The following is an 18473-nucleotide window of genomic DNA, read 5'->3' on the forward strand; positions in this document are numbered from 1 at the left end:
TGCCTGTCTGGCATTGCATTGTTTCCCTAAGGGTGGGGAGGAAGAACACTTACCATTGTATGAGCCCTCCTTCAAAGTATAAATTGTTCGTAGGCAAATTAATTGTGATTATGTATGTCACGAGTGCAAACACTTTGTTTCAGCTGACTCTCCCCAGCTGAAACCAAACAATTCTCCAATTTAACAGTTAGTAAAGTCAACAAATTACAGCTGTAGAGAACTAAAATGTTGCAACAAGTTGTTTATTTGTTCGACACAATCATAAATTGTTAGCAAATTTTAAAGGTATTAGTATCACAATATTAGGCAAAACAGGATTTGTGATATTTTAGGTGAATAATTAAACTTCACTGGAACTCTATTGGCAGAATAAATTCACCAACCTGAGAAACATGCCAACGTCAGCCTTCTCAAAGGTATCGCAGTCACTTTTCTTGAAGAACACGTCTCAGCTGGTAATCCACTTCTCCATACAAAGTTATAACAATAGAGCACACAGCGTGCTAGAATTAGTCTAGAGAGACACTCAACACAGCAGCCTTGACAGTAGTGCTGATTGACGCAAAATATGCAACTTACCCCCAAACACAGCTTCTACGGTGTGCATACCTCTCTCAAAGGCAGGGAGGGTCTTCACCTCCGCAATGGACACTACGACCCATCACAGCCAATCCAATGTTCAGAAGGTGTCACGAGTCCTTTCGGTAGTGCGGAGCGACGTGCGTAGTGTGAAGTCACGTGTCACTCTCGCAAAGCACTGGAATGGCTAATGTGGCTCGTAGCGTATGTTGCTTTACGTTTCATGCAGAAACTGAAGATAAAAGTTTCTTTCTTCTCATTCTGCGGTCTGCATTCTTTTTCTCTTTGCCTCTTTTTTTGGGGACTTTGAAAAACTCTTGATACTTCATTCACCCCTAAGCTGACAGCGTGGTAAGAGCTATGAGTTCACCTGTACCAATCAACCACTTTCATCACCTCCCCTTTCTCTGCAAGTGGGTATGAACAAGGGCGTGGTTATGTGGCAAAAGATAGACGTGTTACTGGGCCGACGAGCACAAAACTTCTACTGCACTGTGAGCTTAAGGACGAACGAAGTATAAAAAGGTTAAGGCACCACAATGGGCCTCGCTCAAGGTCAGGGGATTAGCGTTACCTTGGAGCACCCTCCTGAAAACAAACAACGTGGAGATTGCTTTCATGTCAAAAGAAGTGCCCTGAAAGAGTGTCACTCTGTCACGTTAAATGATATTTATGCAGAAAAAATCACTAAAAATTAAGCACGGCAAATTTTCAGCGTTAAAACCAGCCGTCAAGTTTGAAAATATTTGGTAACATTGGAATGCAGAATCTTTGACTCGCTTGTGTGGCTTGGCTTGTAAAATCATGGGTGCTAACGAGTTTTAAGATTTAGCAAAAAATAGGAATATAGTCTTTCTGTTTAACCTGCCATATGGATTTGAGACTACGAATTTCATTAATTAGGATAATTTAACAAATGCTTGCACTGGCACAGATTGCACTAATTGTTCTGTTTGTTTTAATGCACCGTTCTCTGTTTTAGGTGAAACACTTCATTAGTATGCGCTCAATACTTTGAGAACGTCTCGCAATTTCAAAGTTTTGCTCAAAAAAAGGCTGCACAGTTGTGACCGGACCTTAGTCTTTGCAAGGCTCTCTAGCACAAGCAAGCGATTGTCATTTATTTTTCAATTGAATGATTTAAATAAAACTTGTTAGTGTGGCAGAAGGTGATATTTTGGGTGACTAACCTGAGTGGTACAAATTAACATCTTCTATGGTGTTAATGATAATTTTGGATGCCAATGACCACTTAATATTTGGCAACATTGGAAGCTTACTGGCACTTCATTGGAAGTGTTTTCCAATATATCCAGTGAGGTGCCAATGAATACCCAATATTGGGCTACATTGGAAGCCAATTGGCACTTTATCTGATATCCAATGGGGTCCCAATGATTGCCCAATATTGGTCGATACTGGAAGCCTATTAGAAGTTCATTAGAAGTATTATTATCTAATTTATCTGATGGGATGCCAATGATTGCCCAATATTTACAACATTGGATCCTATTGGCACCTGATTGGAAGTGGTATCCATTTTTTCCCATGTCAATAACTACCCAGTATTTTCCAGCATTGGAAGCTTATTATCACTCCATTGTAAGTGGCTTCAAATTATCCAGTTGGGTGCCAATGACTGCTCAATATTCGACAAGATTGCAAGCTCATTGGCATTTTATTTGAAATGATATCCAAATTATACAATGGGATGCTAATGATTACCCATTACTTGTCAATAGTGGAAGCTTATTGGAAATCTGTTAGAAGTAGTTTTTATTTTATCCAACTGGGTGTCAATGACCACCCAATATTTGATATTGGAATCTTATGGATTCCAATGTTCGATGTGTGTATAAGGTTGTAATTGAGAACGATAAGAAAAGGTTTATGTACAATATTCACATAAAGATGGGAAGTTCAATGGTGAACCCTTGGTAACCGTTATGCTTCGTTCTCGTCTGTCTGTTTTGTACCTTTTCTCATGACAAAAAAAAGGCTTCTTCCCTGCTTACAACTGGGTAAGCAGGCTATTCCAAAGATATACAACAAACATCGCCCCCCTCAATGAACAGTTTTCTGCTCATTTATTCAAAGATTCTAGTGGGTACAAGAGCTGAATAGGTCGATAGATAACTTTACCGTATGGTAATCTTGTACAGTGAGACCTCACCTTGCCGTCACGCCCTGGGAACGTTTGTGCAATCCGAACCATTTTCCAATACTGTCGGGGTAGCAAATGTTCATGCACCAAAACAAAATCACCCTCCTTTACACTGTGTGACAGGTTAGGGCGACAATGGTCAGCAGAAAATAGTTTCTTAAAGTATTCCCTATTCAATCTCTACCAAAGTCATCAGTTACTTTCTGCCTGTTCTTCCACCTTTGAATGTCAGCAGAGTTTGAATTTACAATGATAGCATGTTTGCTGTGGGGCAGCATTGTCAGTCGCTTTCTTATATTGACGTTTGCCAGAATGAGAGGTGATGGTTTTGAAACCTCCTAATAGACAGATGTCAAAGGTCGGGAGTTGAGTATGGCCTCGATTGCGGCTTTTTTACCAATAAAGGACCACTCAACTCAAAGAGACGTGGACATGGCAGTGACTTCCTCACCGCGTACACAGTTACATAGTCCAGTCAGCTCACAGTTTGCTCGTTCGAATGTTGTTGCATTGTCTGTCATTATTACATGACATTCCTCTCCAAGAAATAAATTGCCTGAAAGCTAGAATGAAAGTTTGGTAGGGTACGTTGTTGGGCTAGTTGGTTCATCTTAGTAAAACATATAAAATAGCGCAACAGAAGGACAAGAAGTATACAGGACAGCGCCTGTCCTGTATACTTCTTGTCCTTGTCTTTCTGTTGCGCTATTTTATATGTTTTACTAATGAAAGTTTGAATCATCAAGTCGCTTACAAGCTCAATATGCGCAGCCCTGTTTGCAGCGCACATAACAACAGGTTTAAAAATATGCAACTTTGCCAAATATCTTGACTGTTTTTTATTGTGTGCAGATTCGATTTGATTCTTGAAAGCCAGTTTTTTGCATTATATTTTGTCTTGGAAAATTTAAATACAGTATTTGCACAGCCATACTAATGATTTTACCGCGGAGCTGTTAAGGGCTAGATTCCCGAGAATCGTGTTCGGTACCAAACAAATGTCGACACAAAAGTCTGGACAGCTACCGGCATCTATGAGCGACGGCGGCAACCAGCTTGCCGGCCTTGCTCATAGATGGCGGCAACCTTTCCAGCCTTTCCATTCTGGTTTTCACCAGAGTGGAAAGGCTGAATTTATCTAGGCATCATCCTAAATGTTGTCCTCTAGGTCGTCCTAGACGTCGTCCTTGAGGTTGTTTGAGAAGTTGTCCTCGTGGTCATCCAAGAAGTCATCTTTGAGGTCATCCTAAAAGTCGTCCTAGACATTGTCCTCGAGGTCGTCCTAGAAGTCATCCTTAAGGTCGTCCTAAAGGTTGTCCTAAAGTCGTCCTTGAGGTCGTCCTAAAGGTTGTCCTGGAAGTCGTCCTAAAGGTTGTCCTGGAAGTCGTCCTTAAATCGTCCTAGACGTTGTTCTCGAGGTCATCCTAGAAGTCATCCTTGAGGTTGTCCTAGAAGTCGTCTTTGAGGCCGTCCTTAAAATCGTCCTCGACGTCGTCCCTCAGGTCGTCCTAGGCGTCGTCCTTGAGGTCGTCTTAGACATCGTCCCTGAGGTTGTTCTCGAGGTCGTCGTAGACGTCCTTGAGGTCATCCTTGATGTCGTCCTCTAGGCGTTGTCCTTGAGGTTGCATCCTTGAGGTCGTCCCATCATAGTACAGCTTTGCTGGTCTTCCTTCTTCACCAGAGTGGAAAGGCTGAAAGTTTTTGTTTGCTTCCTTCTCAGGTGCCTCTGACGATATTCCGGACAACCAACAAGCGTGGATGGGGTGTTCGGACTGAGAGGAGGATCAAGAAGGGCGCATTCTTGTTTGAGTACTTCGGAGAGGTGAGCTGCAGTTAATGAATATGTGAGATCACGTGTTTAACTTTCCGTACGCTCCCCTGAGTCTAGTACCATTTCTCTCTTTTAGTCATGGAGACATTTGCTACAGTACACTCATTACTTCAAGCTCCAGGAAGCCACAAATTTTGTTTGAATTATCAGAAATTCATCTAAATATGATTCAAGATAAAGTTATGATTTGTTATATGGATGGCTACACAAGCAAGGCAGACATTTGACGATTTCCTCTGCACAGGCCTACTAATCATAAGCAGGTGTGCCACACGTGAGACATTGGTGAAATGTATGAGAAATGTTTATTCATCTCTCAAAAATGTTGTCTACCATTGCCTGTTAGACAGCGCATGACACCTCGAAACAAAATTAAGCTTCTTCATCTAGTAAACAAGTTGTTCATTGTGGACTTAAGCACACTTCTTACGGAGCACCAATGCACTGCAGAGAAGCAACACCTGTGGAAATTAAGGGGGGACACTGGCTAGAGGTCAAACTTTTGAACTACTCAAGTGATTGGAATGAAATTTGCAGGGGAGATTTATCTTCAGATGTAGGTGTACTGTGCAAACTTTCAGCTCTCTAGGACAAATTTACATACCTGCATAAGATGATGTGTCACTTTTCATTAAGAAATCTATGATATGCAAATCAAGCTATTACGCACCATTTTGACTGCTGGAATATAAAGTGGGGGATATGGGACCTCGGGCTATCTAGTTTTAATAACTTAAATGTAAATATTTCAGGAAGAGTTATTACCTCAAACTATGAGATGCATATCTGTCATCTGTCAATTTTTGGAAACTTAGTTTTTTCTCACTGAGGACTTCAACTTAAAACAAAATAAAGTAGATAGCCCGATTCCTGAGTAAATTTCAGTTAAGAAACATCTTGATTGTGGTAACAGAATACTTTCACCTTCGAACAAAAGATTCCTTCGTATGAAATTTGCAGCAAAAAGTGGAACTGAGAAAAATGCATTCAAACATTGAACTCCTTTACTTTGTTACTGCCTCACAATGTGTTGAAAATATTTTATATCAACGTAACTATTTGGCGTATGATCATCAAATTTGGTGTAAGGGTGTATAATTAGTTTCTAAAACTGAAAACCTCAAAATTAAAAAATGAATTTTTTCGGAAAAATTTAAAATTTAGGCTTATGTCCCCCCTTAACTCCGCTGGTGTTGTTTCTTCACAGTGAACCGTGCTTTAGTTTAAGTGCCAAATCCCATCCTCCTCTTCAAGTCACTGTCTTCAGCTGCCAGGAAAAGTCACACTGCCCGAAACCAGCATTCCTTAACATTCTGCCTTGTCGTATATGAGAACATAAAAGTATCAATTACACGAAAGCGCCAAACGAATTAATCTTATGTACAGATTGAAAATATAGTGGGACAACCAAAATTTTTAAAATTTGCTTGACATAATGGGAAGTACGAAATATCCGAGCCTGAATTATTGTGACCCTAGGTTTTCTCCATCTTTCTGTGAAATCTTTGAGTGCAAAGTGTGTTTATATGTCAAGACCACTTTAGGAAGCTATAACCTTGTGCTTTTAAGTGCCTGAACATTGCTAACAAAGTATAATATATTTTCTTGGTTCTGACATTCTTGCCATTTGGTAAAATATAATTCAAATTTGCAAGCATATTACAACCGCAAACAAAATTTCAAAATGGGTCTACTGTAAACACAAGAAAAGATCTGTGCCAAGTTATATTCGCGACTCCAGCAAAACGGCTGCCACCAAGCGGGAAAACCGGGAACCAGCTGGACCAGGTCGCTCTGCGCCTCTCCGCGTCTCTGGTGGCTTTCGCGATCGCGGACATGTGTTGTCGGCGCAGGAGGCGAACAATGTAATTTGACGAAGGTCCGAAAATTTCTTAAGTTTGCCTGAGTGTTCACTAGTGTGGTGAAGACTCGGTAGATTGTTTCCTTCCATTACGTGCTTGTAAGCCTGTTTACTCTACAACACACGGTCGCATGCTTTCGGTTTCCCGGATGGGGAGGAATCACGGAAAAACGCTTTGGTTTATTGTCTGTCTCGAATCCCATTCAAAGGGACGACTACTTGGCAACTGATGAGTGGTTTCTTTATAAGGATGTAGAACAGTGGACTGAGGACGACAGACGATGTGTTTCACTGGAGGGAACACCAATGTTGCAGTCAAAGGAATGGGAACGTTCGATAGCTGCTTTTCTTGAGTTTGGTTGTGTTCGATTAGCTTCAAGTTTGAGCCACCCACGCCGGTCGGTGCATTGGTTATTCATCTTGGCTTCTCTGGAGCACACTGAAAGAGTTGGGCTTATTTTGCAATTACTTGTTTCAGGAAAACCTGCTCGCTGCATATGATTAATGAGAGAAATTATCTGCTTTCAAAGGTGGGGGCGCGTCTCGCAAAGTTAGAAGCTGTCACGGCATTATCATCTATCGCGCCTCCAATATTTATATTATAGACCCTTTCTTCAAGGGTGCCGCCATCTTGAATTGTCGTCACTTCCAGTGTGGGTGAAAACATTGTTTTTCCATCGCCACGCCAATAGAATGCATTTAGCAGAAAAGCGTAACCGTCGCCCATTCTCGTTTTCTCTCCCGTCTATTTTTTTACTACTTGCAGGTTGAAACGTTTTAATATTTTTTCATCGCCCATACCGGATATGCCTACTTGGCGGTCGGGGGCGAGAGTAAGCGGAAAAGGTCTATAGCCCCGTCGAAGCCAGCAGCAATATACGTCTACATTGCTCAAGTTGTCTGGCTACAAAAATACTTAAGTTTTTTCGTTCAGGATTTGAAGTCAAGTTCAATGCAGAGAGGTTCTGTGTAGATCTCCGGTGAAGACTCTCTTCAGTTTGTATGCATTCGTCTCCGTGCTACCGGCTAGAACCATTTGACTAAGTAGTAGATCTCTGTCTGTCAAATATACTTTTATTCAGCACTTCACCTAATAGCTAGTCAACTAAGCTCATATTTCAACACGAAGAATATACAAATATTGCTTTAGTGGGACCATAACACGTAATATAATACATAACCCGCTCGCCAAAATACTTCTCGATTGTTGCTAAAGCCTGAATTAAAATACAAGTATCAGCTGCTTAGTGGGGCGCCAGCGGGTTAACATGCTCCTTGGCTCAAGAAGCGCTTGCCTAATTTTCGTAATTTTTCTGCAGCCTGTGTTGTTGACAGAGCAGACGACTGGAGCTGTTTCTTAAACGCGGATATGCATAAAAGCTCAATTTCGCGTACAGATAAGTAGCATGGTCGAGGCAAGTGAGTTAGCTGAAAATTACTCTCGCTGGAACAATTCTGTAGTCATCACTGCTTTCCTTAGCTGATCAAAACTGATTAGAGTCTATTACCGTCTCTCCGGAGTCCAAAGTTTCGGTTTTGAACGGACTCTCCGAAACGAAAGTTTGACATGAAAAGAACAAAAACACCGGGAAAACAAATGCTCTGCAAGTTTATGCGCACCGGCTACACTTACCCGTCTCAGTTCAAATACCTATAAAATTGGGCATTGCATAAAAGGAAATCTGTTAAATTGAATGCACCACCCGTTCAGGCGGCCCGGCCGAGCCGACACGACCTGGACCCAGCCGCCATGTTTGTTTGGTGGTGGCACCCCCTATTGGTCGCTGGAGTCGCGAATATCTTCTATGTCGCAACAAACTCAAACCATTTCCATAACTCTTGCCCAACTACAGTCAAGCCCTGTTTTAACGAAGCTGACAGAAACCAGTTGGGTGAGCTAAATCCGCATTTTGTTATTGCCTAGCTTTGCAAAAAATGCATTACACTTGAACACAGATCACCCGACGTGCCACGTGCTCATCAGTCTGGAAGCAGGCTTCTAAGGAAACTAGCGGCCGCAATTTCTAGGCCTAGCCGGGACCTGTGGAGACACTGGTCAAACTACGCGCTAACCCAGAAGATTTTCTAAACATGAGACCAAGCCAAGATTGCTATTATTTGCGAGTCTAACTCAGTCTATCTGGCGTCATAGCATATGCATGCTTTTTGTGTGTATTTTTGTCTTTAAAGACATACCGTATTTACTCGCACAATGAACGCACTCGCGTAATGAACGCACCCCCCAAGTCGGCTCTCAAAATTTCGACTTTTTTTTTCACTCGCGTAATAAACGCACCCCCAACTCGGATGTCAAAATTTTGACCCCCTCCCCCCACGCGCGCGAAATGAACGCACTTTTCTATCCTGATGCAGCGAAGTCGCGAATGCATGGGCAGCGTAGGCGAACAAAACGCCTTGCAAAAGGCGTTAAAAAAATTCGAAAAGATCCAACGGAAGCAAGAAAAAAGAACATAGAGAGGAGCTTTTTTTTTTTTTTTTTTTTTTTGCACGGCGCAGTCTGGACTTTTGGTTCGCGCGCCGCCGCGCGCAAGGAGGTAAGAGAAGCGCTCTAAGCGAACGAAACAGCTTGCGAAAGTCGGCAAAAAAAAAAAAAAAACCCAGGGAACTAAGAAAAAAACAAAAAACAAAAAGGATTTTTTTTTTTTTTTTTTTTTTTGCACAGCGCGGTTTGGTTACGGGGGATCGCGCGCTGCGCGCAAGGAGGTAAGAAAGAGGAGCGGAGAAGTCCTCTAAGCAAACGAAACAACTTGCGAAAGGCGGCAAAAAGAAAAAAACAAAACAAAAAACACGGAACTGAAAAAAAAAAGAGAAAGATTAGCTTTTTTTTTTTCTTTTTGCACAGCGCAGTTTGGTTACGGGGGGGGGGGGGGGGGGGGGGGGGGGGGGGTCGTGCGCAGCGCGCAAAGAGGTAAGAAAGATAAGCGGAGGGCCCTCGCCTAAGCAACGCCTAAGCAAACAAGAGAGCTTGCGGAAGGCGGCAAAAAAGAAAAAAGACAAGGAACTAGGAAAAAAAAAAAAAAAGGAGTTTTTTTTTTCTTTTGCACAGCTTAGTTTGGTTACGGGGTCGGGCGCTTCGCGCAAAGAAATAATAAGTTACTTCTATTTTTCAGGATAAAAGGTCCGTTCATTAGGCGAGTAAATACAGACGCAAAAACTTTACTTCGCGTAATGAACGCCCCCCCTAACTTTGCATCGATTTTTCGAGAAAAAAAGTGCGTTCATTCTGCGAGTAAATACGGTATACGACGAGGCAGAGTTTTAAGGAATGCTGGTTTCAGGCAGCGTAGCTTTCCCTGGCAGCTCAAGACAGCAGTTTGAAGAGGGGGATGGGATTTGGTACTGAAAATTTAGGTTGTTTTCCCAGCTGTTACTTTGCTCTGGGCTTTCCTTCTTTGTCTAGACTAGTGTATCAATTTTTACTGATGATAAGCCATCTCCTATTTCCTTCATACAACTCCCTTTCCCCAGATAAGTGACTGCTAGAGGCCGGTTAACATTCAGCTTCGCTTACAGGTGATTACAAACGAGGAAGCAGAGCGGCGTGGCCGGACCTACGATGCACAGGGTATTACATACCTTTTTGATCTGGACTACGACGATAGCGACGACAACTTCTACACCGTGGATGCTGGCAAATGCGGCAACGTCTCGCATTTTGTGAACCATTCGGTGAGTCCTTCCTGTGCATTTGAGAATGGCCAAAAGCAATGTTTTGGTGGGATGCATTAAACTTCACCCCAGCCCTCAAAAGATTTTGTTGCTGTAAAGTGGGAGATAACCACTGATCTTTATAACAACTTGCTGGATTGAGCATTGCCACTGAGTCACTGCGCCACAAATGTGGCCACTGGAAGTTTCCGATCGGCCATCTTTTCACATCACACAGTCGGCTGCATGAAACTTGGTAAAGGCTGGGTGACTGTGTGCTGAAGGGCACGTTTTCTGCTCGATTGCCGTTGTTTGTCGAAGAGGTTTTTTTATACTTCCTGTAAACTGCCGTAGCTGCTTTTGAGGACTCGGGAAAAATTTTAAGAAAGGTCAGCACCAGACACAGGCAGCACAGCTCGCTTTGAGTAACACAGGTGGCATGATCAAAATCCTTGCATATGCACTGTAAAGTGATGCTGAAATGTTGGGTGCACTCAAATGCTTGAATACCTTTAGCTTGGACCGTATACATGAGTTGTAGCATATTTAAGAAGTGCTGAAGTGCTGAACAGTTTTTGTTGTTAAAAAGCTTTGATTTAGCACAAAAGGTAAGCTTTCTATGCTTTGTTTACACTAGTAGTTGGAACGAGCTATGGCCACAAGTACATCTGTGCTCCAATCACGCGTGGCAGTTGAGTCAGTGAGTAGCTTTAAGGCCCGTTCACACTCTTGGGACTGAGTACGACCGAGAGAGACGAGATCTGTTAAAACTTCTTAAAATTTCTTACGACGAGGGAACACACTGGCATTCTGGCGCTATCTATGCGGTGACCCTGGAACTGCGTTTCACAAGAGCGAAGGTTTTGTGGGATTTCTGAGGTCAAATGTGTGTAATGCCTATAAGAAAGGCTCGTTTATAACGTTGAGAAAAGTTTTTCGAGCCAAGAAAGAAAGGATAATGCGCAAGAGAAATAGAAAATATGCCGGACTGCCAAGTTTCCACTGCTACCTAATAGGTGGTGCCAGTGTGTCCTCTGGTTATAAAAAGTTTTAAGGAACCCAGTTTTAAGAGGTCGTAAGAGTGTGAACGGGCCTTTACTCATGACATACGAAGCAAGGATGTCCCATTGGCTCACATTTGTATCACAATGTAACGTAAGAACATGCTCCTGTGTGAATCCCAGGTGGAAATTCAAAGTGGGACCACTTTAAAGCAGTTTATGATACTGGGACTACTTTGTAAGTGAGACCACTTTGGAAGTGGGGCCACTCCGGAAGTGGGAACACTTCGGAAATGGGACCACTTTGGGAATGGTACCACTTTGGAGCCAGGAACAGTCCCTTGTCCATAGTTCAGTAGCATCATATGTAACCGTGAAAACCAGTTCAACCATATGCAGATAATGAGAATGTAAAGAATTGGCAGTAGTAAAATATAGTTTATTTCCTAGCTAGGCCAGACGCCATGTGAGCCGTTTTACACTTGCAGAAGAGCCCTGCGCTTGAAAGCCTTTCGGGTGTCCCGTATTTTTTCCGACAATACAGTATTCATGTTTGCTACCGTACTTGACACGTCTACGTTCTTTGTCCGACCCCAGTGTGCCGACGTTTCTGAAAATAGTAAAGCAAAAACAAATGTTAGTATCAAGTAATGACACAATCTAGTTCTTAACTCACTTACCAAAGACAAGGGAGACCTTTTCTGGGGTGAGCTCCTTGCGGGCAGTAGCATCCCGATTTTTGCGGTCCTTTGGGGCCAGCCTTCCCCCGTAGGTTTTTTTCATTGAGCTTTTTCGAGCCCCAGAGATCTTGTGCGGTGTCTTTAGCCGTCTTTGCTGCCTTTTTGTTTGCATAAATAGCTTTCCTTTGAGTCTCAAAAGATGGTAACTCCTCTTTTGAGATGGAACTACAAAAGAGACCAAACGTAAAGGAACATTTCAAAAGGTAAACTGAATGAAAGGCTGAAATGAACTGACTCTGCCATTCTCCAAGGTGCTGAACGGTGGTGCATTCTTTGGCCCGTTGTAATCAGCGACAACTGTATAAGAAACATTAGTGAAATTATCTCACGAGATCTTTTTGAGCATTGAGTATGCAAACTTTTAAAAGAGTTTTGCCCAGGTTCGTTAACTATATAAGAAACAGAAAAAAATTATGAGCTATGGAATGTTTCAACAAAATTTCTACGAGCAATCATTTTATATTTTCCTTATGACAGTCTTAGTACTTTCCAGGTAAAGGCAGTTTTTCTCTTAATTATAATATTACCATCAGTAGATGCGGGTTGTTGCCTGGCAGCCACTGTCAGCGGAAGACAGCAAACGACGTTTTCGTCTTGCTTTTGGCCACCCCAGTAGAACCTGAAAAATATGTTCTTTTCATCCTGATTTCTTGTACAATAATGAGACAGATGAATTAGGAGACTGAACTTGAGCTGATCGCTAATCATCCTGAAGAAATAAGAACTGGTTACCTGTGGCTGAAGCTGTCGAAATGGCAACAGGGGCACCCAATCCCATGGTGACATCTGAAACTTAAGAAACAGCTTGTTTATATAAAACACTTGTTCTTTTTTTCTGTGTGCTAGCCTCGGCAAGGACTGGAGCTGTCAATAAAGCGTTCATGCAGAATGTTGTAGAACATTCTGAAGTACTATGATGCTATGTATTTTCTCAAGTATCCACTGGTTACTAAATTTGTACAACAACTGTATGTACAATATAATTATCTGGAAATAAATAATTAGTAGTCTGCAAGCGTGAATTAAGAAAATGAAGCTTGCAAAGAGAGTCGAAAAGAACTTCATAAATAAGATGTTGCAAAGTAGACACTAGTAAATACACAAGAGAATGACTAAAAAAATTAATTTATGGCAAGAAAAGAGGAATAGAGCAGTGTAGTAGTTGATGCTGCAGGAAATGAGAAAGCATGCGTGTTTTGTACAAATAAAGTTCCCCTGCGAGGTTAAGGTAAAAGTATTTAACGGACACTCTAGTACTCCTTTAGCAGGACAACTTGAGCAAAAATGATGTTAACTGCTTATCCTCCCGGTGAAGCAAGAAGTGAACGTTCACCAGGGGCAGTGGGTTCATCCAATGAAGGACTTGGATGTGCATCTTCCATCCATCTAGCTGCTGACGTGTGATCTGAAACATAGACAATTTTCCCAGTGTATACTGGACGAGCAAAGTAACGCACGAAGGGAATTACAAAACAAGTCATAAAAACTATGCATAACCATAAACACGCTAGTAGTGACAAGTACCGTATTTATTCGAATATAGGTCGACCTTTTTTTTCGGAAATGTTGTCAAAACTTAAGGGTCGACCTATAATCGTGACCAACGAATTTCGACCTAATTCGCAACCAAAATTTGAAACCCTACCGAGGGTATGGAGCTATCAATCACCTAGCCGGCGTCGCGGTAGAGCCGCGCGGCTTCTTGTTTCAAAAAGCTTTTGATGCACAAAAACAACCGAACAGCAGCAGCCGACAGCCCGTGTCCGCTACGGCTCTTGCGCACATTCCTCGGGCATCGAGTTTCGCCGTCACGCCTGTAGCGTTCCCCTCGCTGGGCAAGGGGGAAGGGGAGGGAGAAAAACGCGATGCGCCATGCACTTTGCACTTTGCCCTCCTATGCGCTCCATTCCTCTCTCCCGCGTAAACGCGCAAACAAAAACAAACAAACAAAAAAAAAAACGGAGCTACTTTAGTTTGTTTTTTTCGGCGGGTCGCGTGTTACTCACGGGGCTCGCAGCGTTGCTCGTGTCTTTGTGTTTGATCTTTCGTCGCTCGCCCGTCTCCACCTTCTTTCGTTTCTTCTTGTCGTCATTCCTTTTACAACGCTGTCAGTGAGGTATTGTTGCCGATTTGCGAAAATGTCTACCAAGCTGACGAAGCTTTTTTGACATCGCCCTGTGATTTAGCTGAGAGTGCTGTAAATTAAATAAAGGTTTGTTTCTTTTGCCCTAACTTTCCCCTGTTCCTTAAAAAAAAAAAAAAAAAGAAAGAAAGGTCGACCTATATTTGAATTATTTTTTTTTATTCTCGGTGGGCTCAATAAATAGGGGTCGACCTATTTTCATGGTCGACCTATTTTCGGGTAAATACGGTAAGCAGAAATCAGAAGAAAGGGCATGAGCCCATAACTTAGTTTGAATGTAAAGAGATTCATAACTCTAGAACTATACAGGGTGTTTCAAGAAAATTGGCCTACCGTAAAATACCGAGCATGGGCCCATGTCACATTAAGGGCCCACCCCCTATTTTTGAATGATTTCAAAAACAAACAGGGGACACATCAACCGCCCACCCCCCATTTTAGGCAAATTTCAAAAAAATATGCAAAGGACATGGCAAGCGCCCAGTCGCCGCGGACGGCCGTTATCTCCTGAAGTTGAAGCGACCGGCACTAGTTAGGAGTCACGACAGCGCGGGCGAAGGGGGCGAAGGGCGCCGCGGGAATCGGGCGAAGGGCTCCGGCGCAACACGGAAATACTCTGGCGCGGCGGGAATCGAGGTCAGGGTTGCCAGGTTGGACTATTAATAGCCAAATTGGGCTATTTTGGCCATGCATTTAGCATCGAAATTTGGCGGTTGGCTATGTGGCTATTTTTGGGCTATTTCAAATCCTCACGCGGCACTTTTTTTTTTGCTTAGTTTAAAGTAGATGTACAAAGCACACTTCAGCATGGACACAAAGCGACAGTCCACCCTTTCTGGATTCCCCCTTTCGGCGTGATGCCAAAACCTATTAGCTTAAGGGGGGACATGGCCTGGGAGGGTCAACTTTTGAACCGTTCCCTTGAATTGATTCAAACTTTCAGGGTGAATTGAACCCCATTAGGATTGATGACATCTAAAGTTTCAGTCTTGTAGGCCAATTCTACAACGCACAGTGCTTAAATATCTCCAGAAAAAAGTGACCTCAGGAGGAAATGTATTTAAAAAATATAATAATTGCAATCCACAGAAAGTTTGTTTTAATGTGAAGTAGAATACCCATAGTGCAAGTTAAGGTAAAAATTAATTGTAGAAAATGCAATTCTAAAGGAAAACAATAACACCCAAAAAGTGCTAAAGATTTTAACAAATTTCTGTGTTTTAAAATATTCAGTTTTTGTCATGAAGAAGTTAGCTTTTTCAGAATATGAGTACCTTAACTTGTTCCTCAGGAAATTTCAGTCCAGGACACCACTGAATGAAATCTTTACACTTTCGAAATGTCCAATGATACATTTCCTCATACCACATTTCCTGCCAAAAAGTGGAACTGAGAAAAATGCATTTGAAGTTTCAACTTTAGGTTTCTTTCTTTTGCATGAGCCTGAGGTAGGCAAAATTCACCTGGGGCATTGTTAGCACCTTCCTCTTTGAGACTTCATTGTTCCCCTGGCAATAGCTACCAGTTTGTGTCATTTGTAGGCAAGCTAACTTTTGTAGCAGGCATTCCTTGACAGATAAACTGGTAAGAACGAAGAGGCAAATCATACTAAGGAAGAGCGGCAAAGCAGGAATATGGTCTGAAGTGGAATATACTGTGAAAGGGTGTTACTGAAGATGACACAATATCACGTCACCGGGCAGGACCAATCGTAAACCCTGTTTCAGGTCTCAACCAATAAGATTGCTCATACCAAATTTTCAGGATTTTTCCTGTTTGGATGTAAAGGGTTCTCCTGGCCATTGATACTTTTGAACGCTGAAAGTCTCTACGGGCTAAATCTAGGTTAAATGGGGCTTCTAATAAGTGTGAGATGTTCTGGCTATGTTAAACGGGTATGAAGCAGCACTAAATAAAAAACACACAAAACTTGCTTTATGCTGACTCCGAGGGCTGCCGACATGTCGAAAAATATTTATTGTAAGATAAATCCTGCATGTATAAAAATGAAATTTTCTGAAATTATTCTTTGGAAGTTAATAAACATAAAAATATACTTTTTGAAAAAAACATTTTTTCTGAAAATTTTGAATTCCGAGGCCATGTCCCCCCTTAAGTGAACTACAGTGACCTAGATTCAGCTCCGACGATATCGGTTCTGTATTAATTGTGGCTTCTTTTATGCTCCCAAGTTCTTTCTGCTTCCTACTGGAGTCTTTTATTTCCTCGAGTTTCCCACCGTCCTTCTACGGGAAGCACCTCATCCGACGAAAAATGATACTAAAGGCAACTCAAGACATCCTGCAGAATTTGATGTCGCCCGATAAAGCGTGCTGTACCGGATATAACAAAAGAGGCTTCACCGCGAAACATGGAAGTTTCTTAAAGCACAATGAGCCATATCAAAAGACAACAGATTTCAGACAATGAATATTCCGAACATGGCCAAGATCGATGCGCAGGAGCAGCCCTGTTTTCGTTGTCATCCGAACTTGCCATCGCGCTCCCAACACTGCCCATGTCGAATGCCGCCGTGGAGACGGTATTTAGTCACGTGTCACTCACAAAGTCAGGCCTAAAGAAGAACATGCCCCTTCCAACTCTTCAAAACGTCCTCTATGTGACGTTTGCTTTCCTTGGAAAGAACGAGTTCTGTAAGGACATCAACCCTACTGAAGAAGTTTTTGCCTGTTTTAACACGGAAATCATGTATGAGGCGAGTAAGGCGGGCACGAACGAGTGCTTCATAATTATATGACTTAAAAAAACGCGTGTGGAAAGTTTTTGCACTTTTGTGGTTGAAATAAGTCGTTGCATATTGTTGTGTCGCGCCGAAGCGCCAAAGAACAGACGCTACCACGCAGAGCAGCAGCACACAAAGAACAAATTTAATATGGCGAAGACACATTTTACAGAGCAAAGACCAGCGCACTCTGGTGGTGAGAGTAGGAACCTGTGACATTGCTTTATACATACAGAACACTCCTCCACACTTACATAAAGGAACACTAGTACACCAGTCTATTTGGAGGGCGTCGAGCTCTGCTCGACCGTCGAACTTCCTGAGCAGCTAGGCCACTGCCAGCATTCAGTGGCATAGGCACCTCACATTCGCCCGGTTCATCAACACTCTCACTGTCACTCGATCCACTCTCTGAAAAGGCTGATCGGGACGAGCCCTCACTTCGAAAGCGCAAGTGATCAGCATGCACATAACGGATCTGGCTAGCCACCCGCACCAGGTATGTAACCGGACTGATTACTTTCTTTAAAATGCCTTTGGTCCAGTTTACTCTCTCCACCCTCACATTTCTGACCCAAACTCTGTCGCCCACTTGAAAGAGTTTCGTTGGACCTCTGCGCTTGTCAGCCAGCTCCTTTTTCTTGTTTTGCTTCTCTCGTCGTGGAAGGGACGTTGCACCTGGCTTGAGCTGCGACAGTCGGGTCCGCGGAAGCCGTCCCAGGAAGAGCTCTGCAGGTGCCTTTCCAGTACTTGTGTGTGGTGTCGTCCGGTAGGCAAGTAGGAAACACGACAACTTCTCATGGATATTCCTTCTCTTCCCTTGGAGGTCGTCTTCAAGTACCTGCTTGAGCAGCGCTCGCTTGACTGTTTGCACAGCCCTCTCCGCGGCGCCATTCGAAGCCGGGTGGTAGGGTGGCGTAATGGTGTGCACCACTCCTTGATCCTTCAAGAAGTTCTTGAACTCCTCACTTCGAAACTGGGGGCCTCCATCAGTCACCACTTCTTCGGGTAGTCCAAACTGTGCGAAGACAGCCATAAGTTTCTCGACTGTCTGGGGTGCGGTTGTGGAAGACATGGGCAGTACCTCAACCCATTTAGAAAAACTGTCAACCAAAACAAACAGGTTGGTTCCCGACTTGGTTGCAAAGTCCAAATGAACACGTTCAAAGACCCGCGAGGTCATCTTCCATGGCTGGAGTGGTACTGGAAGAACGTCGTTTTGGACCGCTTGGCAGATCTCGCATGACTGCACCTTGTTCTCGATCATGGCATCGATTCCGGGCCACCACACATGCCCTCTCGCAAGTTGTTTCATACGCACCATTCCTGGATGTTCTTCATGCAGGCTCTTGAGGACCGCAGCCTGTAGTGCCTGTGGAATCACGACTCTAATCCCCCAGAGTAGGCAATCTTGGTCCGTTGACAGCGTCTCCCGCTTGTGCCAGAAGGGTTGCAACCCTGGATCTTGCACGGATGTTGGCCAACCTCTCTTGGTGTGTTCAAGGACACGTTGCAGCAAGGGGTCGCTGAGGGTCTCTTTCCCCACATCAGAACTTGAAGCGGTTGCTCTGTGGGTGAAAAATATTTCAACATACTTTCCTCTCCTACAGTTGTTTTCAGAGGAAGTCTCGATAGGGCATCAGCATCCCCGAGCTCCCCGCCCTTGCGGTACAGGATCTTGAAGTTGTACTCTGCAAGTAACAAGCGCCACCTCTGGATCCTCGCAGCAGCTATGGCTGTGG

The 18473-nt window shown here is 43.2% G+C and overlaps 1 protein-coding gene across 4 annotated transcripts in view; it reads left to right on the forward strand.

The window, feature by feature from the left end:
- The window catches only part of LOC115322654 (histone-lysine N-methyltransferase SUV39H2), a 193703-nt gene that overhangs the window by 90881 nt on the left and 84349 nt on the right, over positions 1-18473 (forward strand). For all 4 annotated transcript variants that reach the window (XR_006076672.1, XR_006076671.1, XM_029983005.4 and 1 more), the window contains exons 9-10: positions 4464-4565; positions 9970-10125. Coding sequence is in view for 2 of the 4 variants with exons in the window: in XM_029983005.4 (XP_029838865.2) it covers positions 4464-4565; positions 9970-10125 (258 nt within the window). In the remaining 2 variants the exon portion in view is untranslated. The remainder of the gene's footprint in view (positions 1-4463; positions 4566-9969; positions 10126-18473) is intronic.

Source organism: Ixodes scapularis, unplaced genomic scaffold (genome assembly GCF_016920785.2).
Source record: "Ixodes scapularis isolate PalLabHiFi unplaced genomic scaffold, ASM1692078v2 PGA_scaffold8__174_contigs__length_109621045, whole genome shotgun sequence".
Taxonomy (NCBI): Eukaryota; Metazoa; Arthropoda; class Arachnida; order Ixodida; family Ixodidae; genus Ixodes; species Ixodes scapularis.